Here is a 21073-nt window from a genome sequence, read left to right as displayed (position 1 = left end):
AACAGTTCTTTCATATTTCTCACCAATATTTGGTATGGTCTATATTGTTTGCCATACAAATAAGTCTGTAATGGTAACTTACTGTGGTTTTATTTGTATTTCCCTAATAATACTAAACATCTTCTCATAGGCTTATTTGCATATCTTCTTTAGTACAATGTCTATTCTAATTTAACTGAGTTGCTTGTTTTATTATTGACGGAGTTCTCTTGGTGTTGTCTTTTTAAAAGGTTTTATTAAGGTCTTTCTGAAGTAATATCGAAACTCCAGATCCAGCTGCCAAGGAAACCCTCTTCTGCGGCTGGGGCATAGCAGATGGCTCTAGCTTCCTAACCTCCCATCCAAAGATGAGGTGGTCAAGTGCATCTCATCTTTCAGGTCCACGATTTTCAGTGGTCAATCAGACAGGGGCTTCTTACTGCCAATTACTGCTCGGTCCCAGCACAGCATGACTTTCACTTTAACGCCAAGCACACCCTATCTGAACAGTGCCCAGTAAGCGTAAGTACCAACATAGCTGCTGGTATGGTTTGGATATTAGGAGTCCTCCAAAAGCTCATGTGTAACACAATACACAGATGCTCAGTGGTGAGATAATTGGGTTATAAGAATTTAACATAGTCTACTCAATCCATTTCCTGGATTAAAAATTTGAATGAATTAATAGGTGGTAACTGTAGGCAGATAGAGGAGGTAGGTCACTGAGAGTGTGTTCTTGGGAATTATACTATCCCTGACTCCTTGCATTCTGTGTGTGTGTGTGTGTGTGTGCGCGCGCGCGCGCGCGCGCGCATACTTCCTGGTTGTCAGATATGAGCAGTTTTCTTCCACTATATCCTTCTGCCATGAGGTTCTGCTGTACTTCAGTTCCAGACTATGGAGTTGACTGACCACGGACTGAACCTCTAAAACCATGAGCCAAAATAAACTTTTCTTCCTCTAAGTTGTTCTTGTCAGATCTTGGTCACAGCTACAAAAAGCTGACTAACATAGCAGTTAATAAGGTCCCCTACGTGGACTATCCACAAAGTTCATGGATTCAGTTCTTCCTTAAAAGTTGCCCTGAGATGAGTTGGGCACAGTGGAGCACACCTCTAATCCCAGAAACTCAGGAGGCTGAAGCAGGAGAATTGTGAGTTCAGAGCCAGCCTTTGTAACTTAATTAGGTCCTAAGTAATTTAGCAAGACCCTGTCTCAAAATAAAAAGGGCTGAGGATGTAGCTCAGTGGCTAAATGCCCTTGGGTTCAATCTCTGGTACCAAACAAACAATAATAAAAAAAAAAAAAAAAAAAAAAAAAGGAGCAAGCTACCCTGAACTATGACCTTGTTGCCCTTTTTTTTTTTTTTTTTTTTAATAGTGTTGGAGGAAGCACATTCCTCTCATCTGCTTTTTTTTTTTTTTTTTTTTTTTTTTTTTTTTTTTTAGAGAGAGTGAGAGAGAGAGGGGGACAGAGAGAGAGAGAGAATTTTAACATTTATTTTTTCTTAGTTCTCGGCGGACACAACATCTTTGTTGGTATGTGGTGCTGAGGATCGAACCCGGGCCGCACGCATGCCAGGCGAGCGCGCTACCGCTGAGCCACATCCCCAGCCCCCACCTTGTTGCCCTTGACTCATTCTTCACAAGGACCTGCAGTAGGTCTGCATGGTAAACCCTTCTACAACTTTGTAACATGGACTCTAGCAGGCTACCCTTACAGCAAAAAGTTTTACTTGCCCTCAGGGAAGCCAAATCTCTTCTGAATTACATTTGTCAATTTGCAAGAACGGTTTCCTTCTCACAAGAACAGTTTGCATCCTAGAGGCTAAGATAATAATTGCTGTACTGGTTGATCACTTGGACCTCACTGCAGAATAGCCATCTTCAGTAAACTTCTAGTGAGAAACTCATTCAACTCAGCTGTGAAGATACACCATCATATGACAATTTCCTCTTTTTGGAAATTTGCACCATCACACTGTTGTCACAAACCGTCAAAAGGAAAGGCTATTATTGAGTTTTGAGAGTTCTTTATGTAATCTGGACATAAATCCATCATTAAACATGAGCTTTGTAAAGATTTTCTTCCACTCTATGACCTGTTATCTGAAGTATTTTAGAAGAACAGTAGTTTTTAAATTTTGATAAAGCCTAATTTATCAGCTTTTTTTCCTTCAATAGTGTAATATATAAGAAATGTTTGTATAACCCAAGGTTACAAGGAACAAGGAACTTCTATGTTTTCGTCTAGAAATTTCAGACTTTAGGCTTTACATGTAGGTTTAAAATTCATTTTGAGTTAACCTTTGCACAAAGTATAAGTTATAAAACAAAGATTTTTTTTTTTTTTTTTTTTTTTTTTTTTGCAGATGAGCCAATGACTTAGGTTACTAAGGCAGGAGGATTGCAAATTCAAGACCAGCCTGAAGAACTTAGAGAGACCCTGTCTCAAAAATAAAAAAGGGTTGGGAGTGAAGCTCAATGGTAGAGCTGTCCCGTGTTCAATCCCCAGCATCTCACACATACACACATATACACACACAAACAAGGGTGTTTTTTTTAAGATGAATAATTATTCCAGTACCAATAGTTTAAAAGACTACTACTATTCTTTTCCTTTGAATTACCTTTACATCTTGGTTATGAAAATTAGATGACCACTTAGTGTGAGTGTACTTTGACCACTTAGTGTGAGTGTACTTCTGAATTCTCTATTGATTGGTTCAACCTATTCCAACACCAAACTGTTTGGATTACTAGCTTTACTGTACTTTAAATCATGAAATTGGTACTGTTAGCCCTTTATAATTTGGTAGATAGATTTGGAGCAGTGCTCCATCTAAGGCTAATTATTTCTTACTACTGAAAGTACACCAAAGGTCACAAGAAACAGTATCTGCTCTCAGATAGTTCAGTTCTGCATGTCTCATGAATGGTTGATCTTACTTTTTGTATCAGCAACTGCTCCTCATAAAACTGTTATGTAAACACTAAGTGGTGGTGAGAACACATTAGGTTTTCTTGTAAATTGCCTATTTTCTCTCATGGTTTATAAATCACACCCTCTGATCACCTGTTCCACATCTGTAAAACGAAGACTTTAATGACAAAAGCTGCATATCGGCTTTTGCTCAAAAAGTACTTTATATAGTTCCTCTCATTTAATTCTCACAACACCAGGTCTTAGATGCAAGATAATCTTGCCCATTTCATTTAGATACTCGTAAGGATATGAATAAATTGGAACCCCTGTACCTGCCAGTGGGGATGTAATTTAGGAGGTGTGGAAAACAATATGGCAGTTGGCCAAAAAGTTAAACACAGAATTACCATATGCCCAGCAGTTTTACTCTTCAGTGTATACTCCAAAGAAATGAAAATTGTTATTCAAGCAAATACATGTAGACACATGTTCACAGCAGTACTACTGGCGTTAGTTTAAAGACACAAATAGCCCAAATATCCATCAACTGATGAATGGATAAACAAACTGTGGTATATACACTCAGCATAGTATTATTTGACCGTAGAAGAAATGAATTTCTGGTAGACACTACAAGAGGAATGAGATTTAAAAAATTATGTTAAGTGAAAAGGCCAACATGAAAGGTCATATATTATAAACTTTCACTTATGTGAAATGTTTAGAAAAGGTAGATACATAGAGATAAAAATGCAGATTGGTGGTTGTCAGGATAGTCAGAAGGACAAGAAAGCAACCACTTGCAAGATAAAGAGTTTTCTTTTGGAGCAATGAAAACAATTTGGAACTACAGGTATTGTTTGCACAACACTCTAAATGTACTATCAGCTGCTGAATTGTTCCCTTCAAAATGGTTAATTTTATGTTAGTGACTATCACCTCAAAAAAAAAAAAAAAAAAACTTAGAGAAGTGGGATTGGTCACCCAGCACTAAGATTCCACAAAACCAAATAACTGTGAAAGAAATTTGAACATGTAATTGATTTTCACTTATCTCTAATAAATGGAAGACAGTAGTCACAGATAATCCCAACTGGCATACTTTTGGATAATCACTCTTTATAAAACCAAGCCATCCTATTATTATGAACAAATAAATAAATAGCAAATATTTAAATGTTTTCTGTAATTTAACAGAAATACATTCTTTGAATATTGTTTTAAAGTACAGTTCATTTTGAAAATTTCACTTGGAGGTTCAATGTTGCAAACTTTGGATATAAATTATGTTTGAGTATGTCCAACACTGCAATACCCACATCAGAGGGGTCAAAGATATAGAAAAAAAGAGCCAGGGCCCAAGATTGCTGGGCTAAAATAAAAGGACTATCCTCCTCACCTTTGCCAGGCCAGAGAGGAGCTCTAGAGCTGCCAGTGATATGCTCATGTCTTGCCGCCACTGGGAATTGAGTCTTTGGGTGACGAGATGAATGCTGCGAATCAGGAGCCCAGCAGCTGAATCTGTATTAAGAGCTAGGATATAACCCCAATGCCACATCCCACAGGGAGGGAAAACAACTAAGCATTAGTAACGAGAAGCACAGCATTCCACCAGGCACAGACCACAGCAGTCACAGTGAGCACGACGGGCACCCACACAGCGCTATGTTCCCCGCCCCGCTGGCCTGAGCTCCACGCCTGACACACAGTGCACAGGGCACGCAAGCTGGATCAGGGCAGTTTCTAGTCTCAGCCCACAAACTTTCACACAGACAATCATGGGACCTGACAGTGTCAGTATCATCTTATAAAATGTTAAGTCTTAAAATTTCTAAATTAACAACACATAGAGTATTACATTTTCCAAAATAATAATGAAAAGGCCATCAAGTATTTTCTTGGAATTTTACAAAGGAAACATTCAACTTTTACAGCCCCCTCAGATGCTGGAAAATACTGTAAGGCATCTGTTAAAATTTCTTGCAGGGTTCAAACAATCAAAAATCACATGCAATGCCTTTTCAAACCCACTTTAACATTTAACTCTCTAAGACTACTTTAATACTTCTAAAAAAATTAAATAATCAAGCCACTACATTTGGCTTCCAATTTTATATTTAAAAGTAATTACTACTTAGCTAATAGTACCTTAGGAGAAATTAAAATTAGGACAAATTAAATTGAATTTACAAAGGAAGCTTTAGGGACATTATACCTGTCGATCCTATCAGAAAGAGGGCAGTGACAACAGAAAAAGGAATGATCATTAAAGAGAGACATTCATGCAACACTAACACAAATCCGGATTTCTTAGTAAAAATATTTTATGACATTACAAGCAGAGATCACTAACACCAGTTCAAAATGCTGAAACAAACAATAATCACTTCAAACATTTATATTAGAACACATGCAGTAAAGTAAAAATATCTTTTAAGTTATTTTAGAAAGCATGAAAAATAAATAAAATTTCAACATAGAGTATACCTAGATCTACATACTCAATGAATAAGGTAACAATTTAAATAACTTTCTTATAAATATAATATTTGATTTACTGATTATCCAAATAATGACTTTATGTATCTGACATGCTCAAGGATACTTATTGTAAACAAATCACAGAAACATGTCCCATGAACTCATGACTCTAGCTCATGAATTTTCCAGAAGATTATAAAACTAAACTCACATCCAAGAAACTAAATATAATCCTAATCTTGTTGGATGAACACTCACAGATTCAATACACTGTTAGTATTTGTGTGTAGAACCATAAAGTTATATACCACAAATTCACTGAATCTATAAAGTAACTTCCAAGATAAAGGACATGGAAAAAATAGGATGCTCTGCTGGCAAATGTAGAATTTGGAAAGGCAAAAATGTTTCCTTACCCTTGCTTAAAATTTGTGACCAATGTACCTAAACTAGGGTACAGGATATAATAGGGTACGTAAGTTTTCCCACTACTGCATGCTCCATCACTTCCCTTACCACACAGTAGTAACAGATTGACTAGACATCTGTGCCATTAGCATGTGAGATCTCAGGCAGGGCCCATATCTTGACTCTGTATCACCAGCACATGGACAGAATCCCGATCACGCATTATAATCATCTATGAAATCTAATGAACTACTCCGAATACAACCACTAAAAGCTATATAAAGTTATTTGTTTTTTAGACTAGTATCCTCTTTCTTATACTTATGTACATAACATTTTATATTTTAGTTGTTTGTTTTAAAAATCTGAATATTTAAATTTTGTTTTAGTTTTTCTTAAATAAATCTAAGAATTAAAGAAATTCTGTAAAACTCCAATTAAAAAAAAAATAGCTTACCATAATCCCTCAGGAGAGCTTGAGCAGGTCTCTCACTGTCAGGAGTTGTGGGCTCTGTGCTTCCACCACTTGCTGAACTAATACCACTATTAGTGCGACTATGACTCTTCAGGTTATTTTCTCCACCACCCTAGTCAAATGAACATCAGTTAAGTATTTGGGGATTCCATCAGAGTTTACAGGTATAAAAAGAGGTTAATTATTAAAAACTATTGATAAAACGGAATGTGACAACAAACAGCACAAATGATGAGGGAATTAAAACTGCTGTGGTATTTCTGCAGAGACACCATCTGCTAAAGGGTATGAAGGGTTTGACAGCTTGACAACATTCAGTTTGACAGAAATGCTTTTTTTCTGCTGTTACAAAGGGCCAGTCTTAAATCTTTTTCATCTTCACTAGACCTTGCTAGCTAATGACTTTAGGTCCTTAAAGATAATACTCTACATGCCTCCCAAGCAAAACTTCAAAATAGGAATATAATCTTAAAACAAACAAAACAACACTTGAGCAAAGAGCAGCAACTTTCAAATTATATTATAAACCAAAAATAATAGATTTCCTTCACTTTTTCCCATACAAATATAATTAATTATATCCAAATCAGTAATTTTTTTTTCATATTTTGCTACTGGGTCAGTAAATTATTACTAAACATCTACTGAGACATGAATGTAATTTCCCTGATAATAATTTGATAATCCGCCTATATCCACCCAGCTCACCCCAGTATACTCTATTAATTCCTCTACTCCCCAGCCTTTATCCCAGTATAACAATCATACAACTTGAAGAGGGAAACAAGAGGTACTGAAAATCTCCGGGAAGTTTTTTTGATTTAAAACATTAGTACTCTGGGGGACCTGTAAACTTTGATCTGCAGGAATTATAAAAAGATTATAAATAGTTATTACACAAATAAAATGTTTTAAAATGAAAAAAGTAAAAGACAAAAATAAATAAATAAATAAATAAATAGTTCTTACATTTAGATCAACTAGGGATAGCAAAAATTATGGAGTAGGAGGCCTTTCCTAGATTATTTAAGCTGCTTAATCATAATAGCAAAACAAGTAAGAGCTTTAAATAGATACTTTCCAGGAATAAAAACTAGATTTAGCCGGAGTTTCTGTCATGCAGAATCTCCTAGGGAACTGATGTATAGCAGATGACAGACCAAGAGGTAAGAAAACATAAAAATATATGATATTTTAAAATATGACCCTTCTAACTCAATGAGCTGCATTTACAAACAAAATACCTTTAAAATTACAAGGACAGATATTCTGGAAGGTAATTTAGACAAAATCAGAAGTTAATCATCTCTGATAAGATTACATGTTGTAAAAAATATATATATTACATTTTGTGTATTTCTTACCATCTCCATTTGGCAACCAATGGCTTCTAAGAGTGCAGAATCTTGAACAATATTTAACATTGCCCCTGCAATAGAAAAAAGTATTTTATATAAAATAAGTGATAAGAACACTAAAATGGTTCACATGATTAAGAGCAGAGATAAGAACATGATTTTGGCTGCATTTCCTAAACTTCTCCAAAAATTACTAATAAATCTGTTGACTGGTCAGCAAAGATAAGAAGAAATCACCCAATTGTGATTTGCCCCCAAAGTTTTAAAATCCTTTTTTTTCCTAAAATTAATTCAAAAATCAAAACTTTTCTTTGTATAAAAACATGCCTACTGTCAGATGTTTTATAACTGTCATGAAAGGGCAGGTGCTAGCATCTCAATTACCATCTTCAAGGGTAATAGAAACTGAGAAAAATATGGAATTTTTTTAAATCTTTTTTTTTTTTAGCTACACATGACATTACAATGAATATGGAATATTTTTAAAATCAGGTTGTGGTTTTTAAATATAGGTTTCTGTAGATGGGTCAGAAACTTAGAGTTTACTCTAAGTGTAATGGGCAGCCAGTGGCACGGAGACTGGCCTTATCTAGCTTATCCTTTAGAACAATGATTCCAGATTAAGTGGCGAAGATACATCTAGCAGGACACGAAAGGAAGCAGAAAGACCAGGCAGAAGGCTCTGATAATTAAATTATGTAATTAAAATATGATAAGCTCAGTCACAGTTTCTAGGAGTGAGATGGTAAGATTGATTGGGATGTATTTTGAATATAGCATGGACAGAAGAAGACCTAGATGTGTAATATTGAGGAAAAGTGAAAAATTAAAGACAGGCGAGTCTTAATTGAGTAATTAGGTATAACAGAGGAAGTCATTTACTGAAGTGAGTAAGCAGACTGGTGAGGAACAGATTTAGGGCAAAGATGTGAGAGGTAGGCAAGATAGGCCCAAGTTGCCTATCTTTCAGTTATATAGGTGCTGATGTTAAGTAGGCAGCTAGGAACACACTGAATTGAAAGGATATATTTAGGCTGAAGAATGTGTGTGCGCGCGTGTGTGTGTGTGTGTGTGTATGTGGTGTGTGTGTGTGTATGTATGTGATATGTGATATATATATATCATATATATATATATGAGATATGAGATATTTGAAGCTATAGGATTAATGAGACCACCTAGAATAATAGGGGCAAGGACAGAGCTTTAGAGTTTGCAACTTAGTTCACTGGTAGTAGAAAAAGAGCTAGCAAAGGACACAGAAAAGGAAGATAAAATTAAAATAAAGATAAAATTAAAACCAGGTTAGTATGATATGATAGGGGTTACAAGAAAAAAGTGTTACTAGAAGGAGACAGTGGTCAATCAAGCCAAGTGCTGGTAAGATTATGACAGCAACTTGATCATCAATTCTGGCAAGATGGAGATCATTGGGAACTTTGATATAAATCGATTCAGAGGAATCGTCAGGACAAAAGCCTTACCATAGTGATCTAAACAAAAAACATGAGAGGCCAAGAAAATTGGGTACAGAAAACCAGTTTTGATTTCAAAGGTTGAAGAGAATGGGGGAACAGCTAGAAGAGGTAAGGCATCCAGGGAGATAATAACAGGGCATATTTGTATGCCAGTATAAATAATCTAGTGAAAGGGGAGAAACTTATCAGATAGGAAAGTAGGTGAGAGTAGTAGCACTTGAGAGTAGCCTTGAGAAGGTGAGAGCAACAAGTGAAGCGACATTCCAGCAAGCTGAAGCTACATCTGTCTATATCCCTACTACCTGCACCTTTGCTCTTTTCACTATGGCTACACTGAAACATCCTCACTTGGCTCAAACACAGGCTGCTTCCAGATTGTTTGCCACTGCTTTTCCCTCTGTTTGGCATCCTCTTCATCCCAGGTATCTGCATGACACTCTATCTCTAACTGAACTGCCCCCTCTGATCTGCCATGTGGCACTCACACAAAACAGCCCTTCTCTATCTCCATTCACTACTATGTTTTCCCTTCCCACATAATACACAATCTTATTTATTGTTTGCTCCTTGTCCTCACTAGAATGATTTTTGTTTATTTTGTTCCCTGCTGGATCCCAGAGTCAAGGATGGTGCACGGCACATAAAACATAACAGAACTCAAGTATTTGTAATGAAAAAACAAAGAATAAATTTTGGATATGTTGCAGGTAGTTGGTAGAAATAATGAATATGAGATAATTCTCTCTCTTATTTGAAACAGGGTCTCACTAAGATAGGACTGGCCTTGAACTCACTACTTTCCTGCCTTAGCCTCTTATACATGCATACGCCACTACATCCAGCTTGAGCAAATTCTCATCCAATGCATTTTTGCTGAAATAAGCAGCAAGGTCATTAGCTAAGTGTAAGAAATAAGCAAAAGGCTGGAGATGAGGTGAGACAAATAGAAAAGTGAATTTACTCAGGAAATGTGGTAAAACTATCAAAGTTAAGAGCTACCTGAGATTTATAGTCATAAGTCTGAGAAGGCTAATCAGAAAGCCCTATTCTGATTATTTTCCTCTAGGACTGTTCAACCACTAAGGTACTAATGTGAAATAAACAGGCAGTTAAGCAGAGTTGAAGTTTAAAAATGTTAAGGGACATGGAATCTAAGCTGGGTAAGGAGGAAAGAGGTGAAGTGAGAGACAGTGGAAAAAAGTAGGGCCAATGGATTAAAGGCTGAAGCAGGAGGTGGCATGCCCTTTCCATAAAAGGCTAGGAAGTAACTATTTCAGATTGTGTACCATATAGTCTCTGTTACAATCATTCAATTTTCCTATTGTATCACAAAAGCAGCCACAGACAAAACAAGTACTACTGTGTTCCAATAAACTCTACTATAAAAATAGCAGCCCAAGCCTACATTTTGGGAGGAAATTTTTACCACATACACATCAGATAGAGCACTAATCTCTAGGATATATAAAGAACTCAAAAATCTTAACACCAAAAAAAAAAAAAAAAACAAAGAACCCAATCAATAAATGGGCCAAGGAACTGAACAGACAATTCTCAGAAGATGTTATACAATCAATCAACAAATATATGAAAAAAATGTTCAACATCTCAAGTAATTAGAGAAATGCAAATCAAAACTATTCTAAGATTTCATCTCACTCCAGTCAGAATGGCAGCTATTAAGAATACAAACAACAAGTGTTGGAGAGGATGTAGGGAAAAAAGGCACATTCATACATTGCTGGTGGGACTGCAAATTGGTATAGCCAATATGGAAAGCAGTATGGAGAATCCTTGGGAAACTGGGAATGGAACCACCATTTGACCCAGCTATCCCACTCCTCAGTCTATACCCAAAAGACTTAAAAACAGCATAATACAGGGACACAGCCACATCAATGTTTATAGCAGTCAATTCACAACAGCTAAATTGTGGGCCAACTTAGATGCCCCTCAATAGATGAGTGGATAAAGAAAATGTGTTATATATACACAATGAAATATTACTCAGCATTAAAAGAGAATAAAATTATGGCATTTTCAGGTAAATGGATGGAGTTGAACAATATTATGCTAAGTGAAGTTAGCTAATCGCAAAAAAACAAATGCCCAATGTTTTCTCTGATATAAGGATGCTGATTCATAATGGGGTTGGTGGGGGAGCATGGAGGATTAGATGAACTCTATATAGGGCAAAGGGGTGGGAGGGGAAGAGAGGGGCGTGGGGGTAGAAAAGACAGTAGAATGACATGGACATCATTACCCTAAGTACATGTATGAAGACACGAATATTGTGACTCTACTTTGTGTACAACCAGAGATATAAAAAATTGTGCTCTATATGTAATGCATTCTGCTTTCATATATAACAAATTAGAATAAATTTTTAAAAAATAGCAGCCCAGATTTGGCCCATGAGCTATAGTTTGCTAATCCCTGTGAGAGAAAATTGCCAGTGTTTGAGTAAAGTGCACAAAATGAAAGGATAGAGGGCAATAAGAAATGGAACATTTGAAATCAAGAAAGCAATGATTTAGTTTTCAATGATGTAAGATCTAGAATAAGATCATGGCAGACATGGTGGTAGCACAATCTGTAATCCTAGTGATTTGGGAAGCTGTTACCTCTCAGGAGGATCCCAAGCCTGAGCAACTTGGCATGACCTGTCTCAAAATAAATTTAAAAGGCCTAAGGTTATAACACAATGGTAGAGCACCCCTGGCTTCAATTAATTCCCAGTACTTAAAAAAAAAAAATCCAGAATAGAATCATAGGAAAATGGCTGGAATAGGGAAAGAGGAAAGATCAACGGTACTAAGGAGGACAAGGAACTAAGATGAATGTTGGTTTTAAGTGACCATTGTTTATGTCTAGCTAGAAGAGAATGATGGTATCAGAATGGTCTAGAATGAGACTAAGTACTGGGCAGTCTATTCAGAGTGTTCCTAACAGGCCCAAGGCAGAGTCCACTTCTAATGTCCAAAGGGTTACAGCTCAATCATAACAATAGCCATTTTTGCACTGGACTAAACATTTTATACATTGTTTTATTTCTGACAATTCCCTGCATGATAAACACTATATTTCCCACATCCTGGCTCAAATTTTTTTTTCTATCAGATAAAATTTATGTGCAACTGCAAAATAACACAATTTAAGTGGCAGAATTCTCTTACTTTGTATTTTTCTCCTTTCCTTTTTTTCCAACTGTCTAAAACTTTGTCAACAATAACATAAAAGAGGGTATGTAAGAATCTCTGTTCATTCAACTCCTTTCCAAAATGACTGATTCTTTCCTATTTATTCTACCTTTTCAATACCTAATGTACTAGATTTCCTGAGTACTCTCTCCCTCCCACTCCTGCCATCAACAAAATGAGTTGGCCACGTCATTTCCTGTCTTGGAATTAAAACCATATTTCTGACTATGTAAGTCCTGACCTTCAAGACATAATCTGACCCCCATTTCCCTCTATTATATCTTTTCTGTCCTTTTGATTTCCTCTCTCTCAATACCAGAGGCATGGTAAGAAATGGGTATAGTCATCAAATGGAGAAGTAAAAAGGATCTAAAATATGAATCCTCATGGCAGTGGCCATAATAATGTGAAGCCATCTAAGACAGAATTAGTACAATTCAGAGACAACAGGAAACAACATGGAAAAGGGAAGATGCCCAACAAGAGCTACTCCACAATTTCTTCCCAGCAGGGTTCTGCTTGGCTTCCAACCCTGAATTTTTTCACATGTAAGTAATGGGAAGGAAGAAGAGAAAGAAGAAAAAAGAAGGGAGAAGAAGAAAGAGAAGGAGAGAAACAGGGAGAAAGAAAAACACAAAGCCCAAATAAAATGACCAACCAAGATGACTGAAAGGCTTTCCTTCCCTCATCTAAACTTTTTAAATATTTTTATATCAAAAAGCAAATAAACTCTGCCTCTGATTCAGAATAATAAGTAGAACTGCATAAGCTTACCTTCCTATCATTGACTTCTGCTTCCTAAATGTGCTTAAGATCAACTGTACCTGGGATTGCACTTAAAAAAAAATACGTGAACACAAACCTAGTATCATTTGGGTGTTGTTGGGGTCCGTTTCTGTTTGCAAGGCACCTATTAGTATATTCACAAGTCTCAACTTCAGGGACAGAAAAGTTATCGGTTTATCATAAGAAGAGCTGTCATCATTACTAAACTTTCCTTCCAGGACCACCTATGGAAAAAACAAGCAATATTTAACATCAGCTGTTATATGTATTATGTCTTTCTAGAGAAGACAAAAAGATCATTGAACAAGGCTTGCAATCTAATGCTAGCCACTATGCTAAGTTTGTCAATAATTCCCTTGATAGATGTTGTCAGATTTTATTAACCTATAACTACTTGAAATGTAGGCCACAGCATGCTGGCAGTCCCACACAAGAAACATCAGAACAAAATACCTTCAGTAATTTACATGAATTAACTTGAGGCATTTGTTTTGTTTTTTTAAAGCCCCTGTTCCATTTTTAAATATAATTTGACTTAAATCAACACACAACACAACATAGAATATAAAAAACTCTAATAAAATGTTACCTCAGATTTGACTGTGCCAAAATGATGAGGGAGGGGCAACAAAGAAAGTAGGATGTTAATGGAGGATCTTCTTAGTTCTGTTGGATTTACATAGCTTTTGAATTTTGAGAGTTCTCTGCCAAAAAATAAAAAGCTATTAGCATTTTTTAACTAAAGTGCATTATTAGCAACTGCTAAATATATATTCACATTCACAATCGTGTGTGTGAATGTGTACTTCTATGATAAACAGTTATTAAACTAGAATTTAACTGATTGGCTGATTTCTTTATTTAAAATGTAAGGCCTGTTCTACAAAGATAGGACCTCTGGCTGGGTTTGCTCTGATCCTTGAGACCAAGCCAAAAAGGATTTAACAGACCATGGATAAATCAGAATTGGAAGCATCTAGGAAGGAGATGGGTTTGATGCTCTATACTCATTTAACTGACCAGCATCTCCTTGGACTATGAAGACAACTGAACAGGATAAATTAAGAAACAGAAGGAAACACCAAACCAGACAATTAATATAGTAGTAGAGAATGACAGCTTACCTGTCAGGCAAAATGGTTTCAAGAGCTGAAATAAAGTAAGGAACCACAACATCAATCCCTTTCAAGTCACAGCAGAACAAAGGAGGGGAGTTTAGAATAACGCTGGCCAAGACAGGATGGCATATATAATCATTTATCTGCAAACCTTGAATTAAAAGCATGTAAAATCTAGGGAAGCAAGAAAGAAATTTTAAACAAACTGCTGATCAAAGGTTTTCATAATTATTAATATTTTTTATATAATCATCTGAAAGTCTTTTTCTACTCTTTACTATTTCTATCCTTTAAAAGGTATTAACTAGAATACAAACAATTCAAAATCACATATACTTAAGAGCCAAATAATCCCATAGAAGAAAAAAAGATTCATATCTATTATCCCTTCTTACAGTTATAAACCTTGTAACTCAAAGTCATAGGTGCTTGCAAATTAGGCAACAAAACAAAATAAAACAAATGACTAAAGTATGTGTCAACAAACTAGTGGAATTACTAAATCAAATTCCATGGCAGTGAAATTCCAGCTTCTCATAGTTCCTGGAAAGTAAATATATGTATGTATCATTCCCCTATCCTTCATTTTTCTAGGGGAATAATGAAAGAAGAAACCTCATTATAAAGCCTGCATTCATCATGACAGTCATTCTGAATAAGATTCCTTTTAGGATATACCTAAATATATCTTACTTTTACTCTATCCCAAGCCCTAATCAACTCACTAAGTACTCAATCTCTTGTCATTTAAGAGTAACTATATCAGTACACTCTTTGACTACTGTGAAGCATTTTCCTCTTCTCTGCAAAACTTTGGAAACAACTTCCTCATCTACTTGCTCAAGCCAGTACAATCTAACTTCTTTCCCTAGTACCAAAATAAAACCATACTAGAAAGAATCAATGGCCTCTCAACTGCCAAATCCAGGAGACATGTTTAAGTCTTCACTTCCTCCACCTTTTGAAATCATTCAATCCTTAATTGCTCCTTTTTCTTCTGACCTCTAAAGCTATTTCCTTTAGAAGATTCTCTTCTAGCTGCCCCTAAGAGTGGCAGTCCCATCTGTCCTACCAACACCAGTTCTCTAAACTCTCTTCTACTATCCCAACTTTAAATGCTTTGTAAGCCACTGAATGTAATCAGATCAGGTCTAGCCTACACCTCCCAAATTAGCTCCAGATCTATCAGCCAAAATCTTACTGGATATCCAAGCACAGAACATGTCTATTCCTATGCATAATATCTGGCAAAAAGTAGGGACTTAATATATATTATTTGTTGATAAATATCCCACAGGATATTTTTCAAATTTCTAGGTTCAAAACTAAATTTATCATCTGTCTTTTCACAAATCTGTCTTTTTATCATACTACCATCATCCAGTTTACAGGCCAAACAGAAAGCTCATGGTCATAGCATTCCCCCTTTACTGCTATTGATATCATTTAGGACATCTCTCCATTTCATGGTCTCTCTTCTGAGAAATGGGAACCCCACCAGAGGAGGTGAGCCCCAGCACCCTTGCAGATACAGCTGAATGTACCAGACATAGACATCTATTTAATCAGATCGTCTTTCCCATGAACCTGAAATTGAGAGATGCTAATTAACTGCTATAAACCTAGACCAAGGTTATGGAAATTGCGAAGCATCCTACATTATAAGAATATGATCTACAGAGAAGAGAAAAATGAAGTAGTTCCTGAAGACTATGAAGACTTGAACACTTTACAGTCCTTGGTTCTTGCTCTTTGTAAGGCCTTGCTGCACTTCCTGATCTCAAGTTTAACGAGTATCACTAGCTTCTCATAACTCTCCCTTTTGCTTAAATCAGATTGAGAGGGTTTTTGCTTAGAGCTCAAAGCCAATGATACCCATCGGTAGTTTCTTGCTTTTTCATGCCAAATTTTCTGTACTTGATTCCCTTTGACAGAATCAGTTTAATTCTTTCTAGCAGGTACACAGATATCTAAAGGCTCTAGTTGATATTAACCTCACTCCAGCAGCTGTGTGAGTCATCAGTTAAGGAAAGCAAAGCACAGTCAAGAAAAAGAAGAGGCTATTATAAGTTCATTTAGGAGAAAAGTGACAAAATCTGAAGTGTCATGGTAGGGAAAAGAGTGGAGAAAGAGATTAGAAAGAGGGTTAAGTTACACAAAGGCACAAGAGCTGAAAGGCAGGAGGAATAACTTAAGATACATGGGGAAAAGAGTTTGAAATGACTCCTACTTCCTGGCCTGAGCAGCTGAATGAATGGCAAAGCCATTCACAAAGACAAATGGAGCCAGAGACTTGGATAAGATGATTCAACCCAACTTCCTAGCAGTCTAAATATTGTTTATTCTTTGTAAGTCCAGCATGATCATCAATCTTCCAAAACTCAGTTTCCTGAGTTCCCTAGGGTAAATATGTATTGCTTCTACCTCTGAATGCCCACAGTCTTTACCTGTGCCTCTGTCCTATCAAACTTCCTTTTCCTATTGAATCACTGTTACTTGTTTATATAGCTTTGTTCACTCCAGAAAATAAGCTCCTTGAAGGAAGAATTTACAGCTGACTTACTTCTAAACTGTCTATAGTATCTAACACTATGTTAAAAACTTATTAGCAAATCATGGTGGTCCTTCTAAACTTCTCCATACAACTCAAATAAAATAACATTTCTAAAATCAAGAGTCTTAGAGGTCTTTATCAAAACTGATGAGGCAAGTAAAGTGGAAGAATTCAAGCAAATTTCAATTACATGCACACATCTGCAGGTATTTTAGAACTACATTTACTTATCAATTCAGCCTACCAAAATGCTACAACAAAGTTTCACTTCAAAACTATATATGTAGACAGAAAATAAACAAACAAACAAAAAAAAATTCTAAGACCTGGATAAATAAGCTGGCAGAATCTCTTCTCCAGTCTTCTTGCTACAAAAAATTCTACACAGTGTCCCACATGCCTCAGCTCTTCCTGCTTCATAGTTATCAGGAAATTCACTTGCATCAAACATAGGATTGGTAACCATGGTGTCTGTGGACATTTGTGACCCTTTCCGTCGAAACTCCATGCTAGCTTGTGTTGTAATGGCTGGGGAGAGAAAAGGAGGGTTTTATTATATTTATCAACATGCTAAATAGGCTCATGGGACCCTGGACACAAAGATCAAATATTGGTGTCATTAAATAGCTACTTGAATAGAATCCAATAATGTTTTTTATTTTTTTTTTCAGCAACTGTGTCTTAATTTTTTTTAAAGGGCTCTCTTGAAATCTTCCTTGAAAATAGGTAACAATTAATTTTATGGTGGCATTGTCAGTTTAACAGATTCTACAAAAAGCATTTTCAACTGATTTTTTATCAGAAGAATACATTTGAATATATCTGTATCACATACAGACATATAAACAGAATTTGGCTTTTCTATTATTTATTTTCTATTCTTTCCTCTCCCTATGGAATGATGCTCAATTAAACATTAAGTAAAAAAGCTACTTCAATTTATATATTAACCCAGATGGACATCCTAATTACAGGGGCAACCCCATGCCAGTTTGTATACTTTAGGGAGGGCAAAGTAAGAATCAGAAAAGGGGTAGGGAGGAAGAGAGAGCATTCCCACCGTCCACCCAACTCCAAAACACACATCAAAGAATTGCCCAACCAAGCAAAATGAAAATGAATTTTAACAACCACAGACAGCAACTAACTTGAGGTTGATAAATCAGAAAATTGGATTGATAAGAAAGATTATCATGGTCATTCGTTGTCACTGAAACAGAAGCCCTTCGAAAGTTGCTTTTATTTTTGCCAAAAGATTTCATAGTGTATTGAAATATCACTCTGAAACCTTTTATTACTCTACATAAAGTGTTTAAATTATTTTGTAATAATAGGCTTAATGGAATGCAGAGTCAAGCATAAATCTTTATGCAACTTCCCATGAGCCATTTTTAGACCTGAATAAGCTATCCAGCAATAATACATTTGAAAAACACTACATGCAGAATGCATACAAATCAAACACTAAATCTGTATAAAAATAAGCTTACAGCTTTAAAAAAAAAAAAAAGCCAAAACACAGTTAGTGCAAAGTCCTGGAATTCATGACATGACCAGACTAGTATACAGAAATAATGGGACTGATTCAGGCAGATTAATTTGCTTTTGCCAACAATCTTCCCCATTCAAAACACAGAAAAGTATTTTTCTTCCCAAGTGCAAAAACTACAAGAGACAATGACAATCAAAATTTTTAATGGAATTATGAAAAAAATAAAAACATGACTGCAATTAAGGAGAAGCTTCTGGTTCCTACTTACAAGATTTATAAGAAAGAAGAATTTGGATAAAAGATGCTGCAAGATAATAGAAATAAATGGAAACAAATCAAAGGACAGCAGTAATTATAGAATACTTTAAAGATGGTGAAATTTTACAATAAGTTAAGAAGCTTTTTAGCTTTCAAAAAGTTAAATTTAAAGATTTACAATACCACAAGCTAGTTCAAAAACATAGGAAATTGTGCATTCAGATCCAAAATTATGATTTTTTGTATCATGCAAAACAATGAACAAAGGAAATCACACAACTACAAAGAATTGAGGTTCTGAACTGTGCAAAACGTGCATTAAAATTTATAGTTCATTAACCCTTCCCAGCTCAATGTTACTTTTACAAGCACAGTGATAAATCTAAGTAAATCAGGTAAATCTAAAGTTAACCAGTGCAAAGAAGCAAACACTTTAAGTTAAAGGTGAACTGCATGGCAGAATTCCTTGATGGCAGCCAGTACTTAGAAAACAGTTAAGTATATCCAAGACCCCCACCACCCACCAACACCTGGAGACTGGCACCCAATGGTACTCCACAACCCCTCCAACTACTTGGACATCTCATATCTCCTGGGTAATGTAACAGCTTTATCATCTCTAAACACAGTTAGGAGGAGAACAGCTTCTATCCTTTCTCCACCAGTGAAAATGTTAAAAGAAGCTGCTCACATATGAACTGAATTCTGATTTCTATCTTTTGGTATAAGAGAGTGAGCAAAGCTGTTACAAACGTCCTAGAGATAGAAAACTGTAAGTTTCCTTTAAGCAAGCCTTCCAACAACGTTGCATGTTGAGCCATGCTACATTCAGGGATTTCAGTGTCAACAGCTCTAAACCCAAGTTACATTGTAAGAATTACATCTCAACAAAAATTTGTAAAATGACTGACTACACAATACCATAAAAATTAAGAAACATGGTTCGGGAAACTCAAGATATAAGGCACATGAACATAAGGCAAACAGAACCCAAAGTAAATTTAAATTATTTTTCACTTAGTCATAAGTAAGCACATTTATTTATCCATAAGTAAACCCTACTTTCAAACTTGTGAATAAAATTATAATATGGAAATGACAGAATACAAAGCCTAAATTTGAACAAAATAAATTAGGCAAAGGAATCCCTCAATTCACTCACACAATCTCAAATTATATTACTGAAAAATCTTTAAATTTTTTAAAATTATTTTAAAAAATTGTTAAGTATCTCCAAAATAATCATAAGTATACACTATTCATAGACACAGACCTTCGCCTCCAGATGATACATGATAGCTATCAATGTATTTTTGAGAGAAAACAGAAACCCTTATGGCCATTATATTAGTCTTATCCTGGAATTAATGTTCTCCTTAGAGATGCAAAAACTAATGCAATCAGGCAACTTTTTTAAAAATTTCAATTCATTTCCAACCCCAGTAGAAAAGGGCTTTCTTACTGAATAACCAAACACTTATGAATACATACTCATAGTGTTAGCAGATAGTAATAGCAGCTCAATAAATGCCAGCTATTATTGTACAAGATATATCATAAATATTCAAAATATTCTGCACTAACGTACTCATTCATCCTGAACCCTATGCTACTACTTCCAAGTGTAATGGTAAGATGACAAAAATAAACTAGATTTTATCTAGACAGTTTAATTTCTATAATAAGATCTAAATGAAGAATATCAGGGTTATTAATTCTCTACCAGCCTTAAATTATGGAGCAGATCACTCTTTTTGAAAACATACACTTGAAAGAAAGTTCTCAAGACTAAAACCTGAGTGGTTGTAGTCTACTGTGAAGCAGAAATTTTCTGATATTTATATATACTAATGATTGAATGGCTGTCAAAAATCTAAAAAAACACTTCTTTGAGTAAATTTCAAGTCAAAATCTTTAACTCTTCACATAAATATTATTATCCTGGCTGACATGAAGGGAACTTCCAAGTCACCTACAGAAAGGAATTTGTTTTGACAAAAAATGGCTAACCTGAAGTGTGTCTAAAAAAAAGGCCAAACATCACAGAACATATATAAAAAAGACAATGAGAAAACTTCCAAAGTTTCTATTACTTCAGCTGGAAGGGGTTAAGTACAGATACTGCTTGGTCAGAAACAGACTGCTTTTCAAGATACATATTAATCTTGCAGGTAGGAAAGATAAAAAAGAAAAAAAAAGGAAAGGAAAAAAATGATAACATATTTCTTGAAAAATATTTACCAGTCATGCTGCTGTCTCTGTTTATCCCATTATGAAGTTTACAGTGAACAAATGCTGCGTCAAATAACCATGATCCAAAGAGATTCAAGATGCTGTTAACCTTTGGTCTCCTAGGGGCAGGCAATGGCCGAGGTTCTGAACTAGTCTGATTTGGACTTGACAGAGGAGAGGTTGAGGATGTCTGATGCTGGACTTTTGAGGCATGAGCAATACTGACCTATCGGAAGAACATAAGAATATACCCACACCCATGAAAAACGTGAGAAAATGGCAGGTCTTTTTTAAAAGAATGGCAGATTTAAAAGTCAACTTTATATAAC

At 35.6% G+C, this 21073-nt stretch overlaps 1 protein-coding gene across 6 annotated transcripts in view; it reads right to left on the bottom strand.

Moving 5' to 3' along the window:
• Ralgapb (Ral GTPase activating protein non-catalytic subunit beta) overlaps positions 1–21073 on the bottom strand; it is a 101688-nt gene that overhangs the window by 40373 nt on the left and 40242 nt on the right. For 3 of the 6 annotated variants that reach the window (XM_026383153.2, XM_026383157.2, XM_026383158.2), the window contains 9 exons: positions 20754–20970; positions 18523–18558; positions 17089–17290; positions 14215–14382; positions 13680–13794; positions 13167–13314; positions 7633–7697; positions 6251–6380; positions 4304–4437 (listed from right to left, as the gene is read on the bottom strand). In XM_026383153.2, the coding sequence (XP_026238938.2) occupies positions 4304–4437; positions 6251–6380; positions 7633–7697; positions 13167–13314; positions 13680–13794; positions 14215–14382; positions 17089–17290; positions 18523–18558; positions 20754–20970 (1215 nt within the window). The remainder of the gene's footprint in view (positions 1–4303; positions 4438–6250; positions 6381–7632; positions 7698–13166; positions 13315–13679; positions 13795–14214; positions 14383–17088; positions 17291–18522; positions 18559–20753; positions 20971–21073) is intronic. The other 3 variants (XM_026383154.2, XM_026383155.2, XM_026383156.2) reach the window with 3 other exon arrangements.

The sequence above is a fragment of the Urocitellus parryii genome, chromosome 6 (genome assembly GCF_045843805.1).
Source record: "Urocitellus parryii isolate mUroPar1 chromosome 6, mUroPar1.hap1, whole genome shotgun sequence".
Taxonomy (NCBI): domain Eukaryota; kingdom Metazoa; phylum Chordata; class Mammalia; order Rodentia; family Sciuridae; genus Urocitellus; species Urocitellus parryii.
The sequence above is the reverse complement of the archived record's forward strand: the minus strand, read 5'-3'. Positions and strand labels throughout refer to the sequence as shown.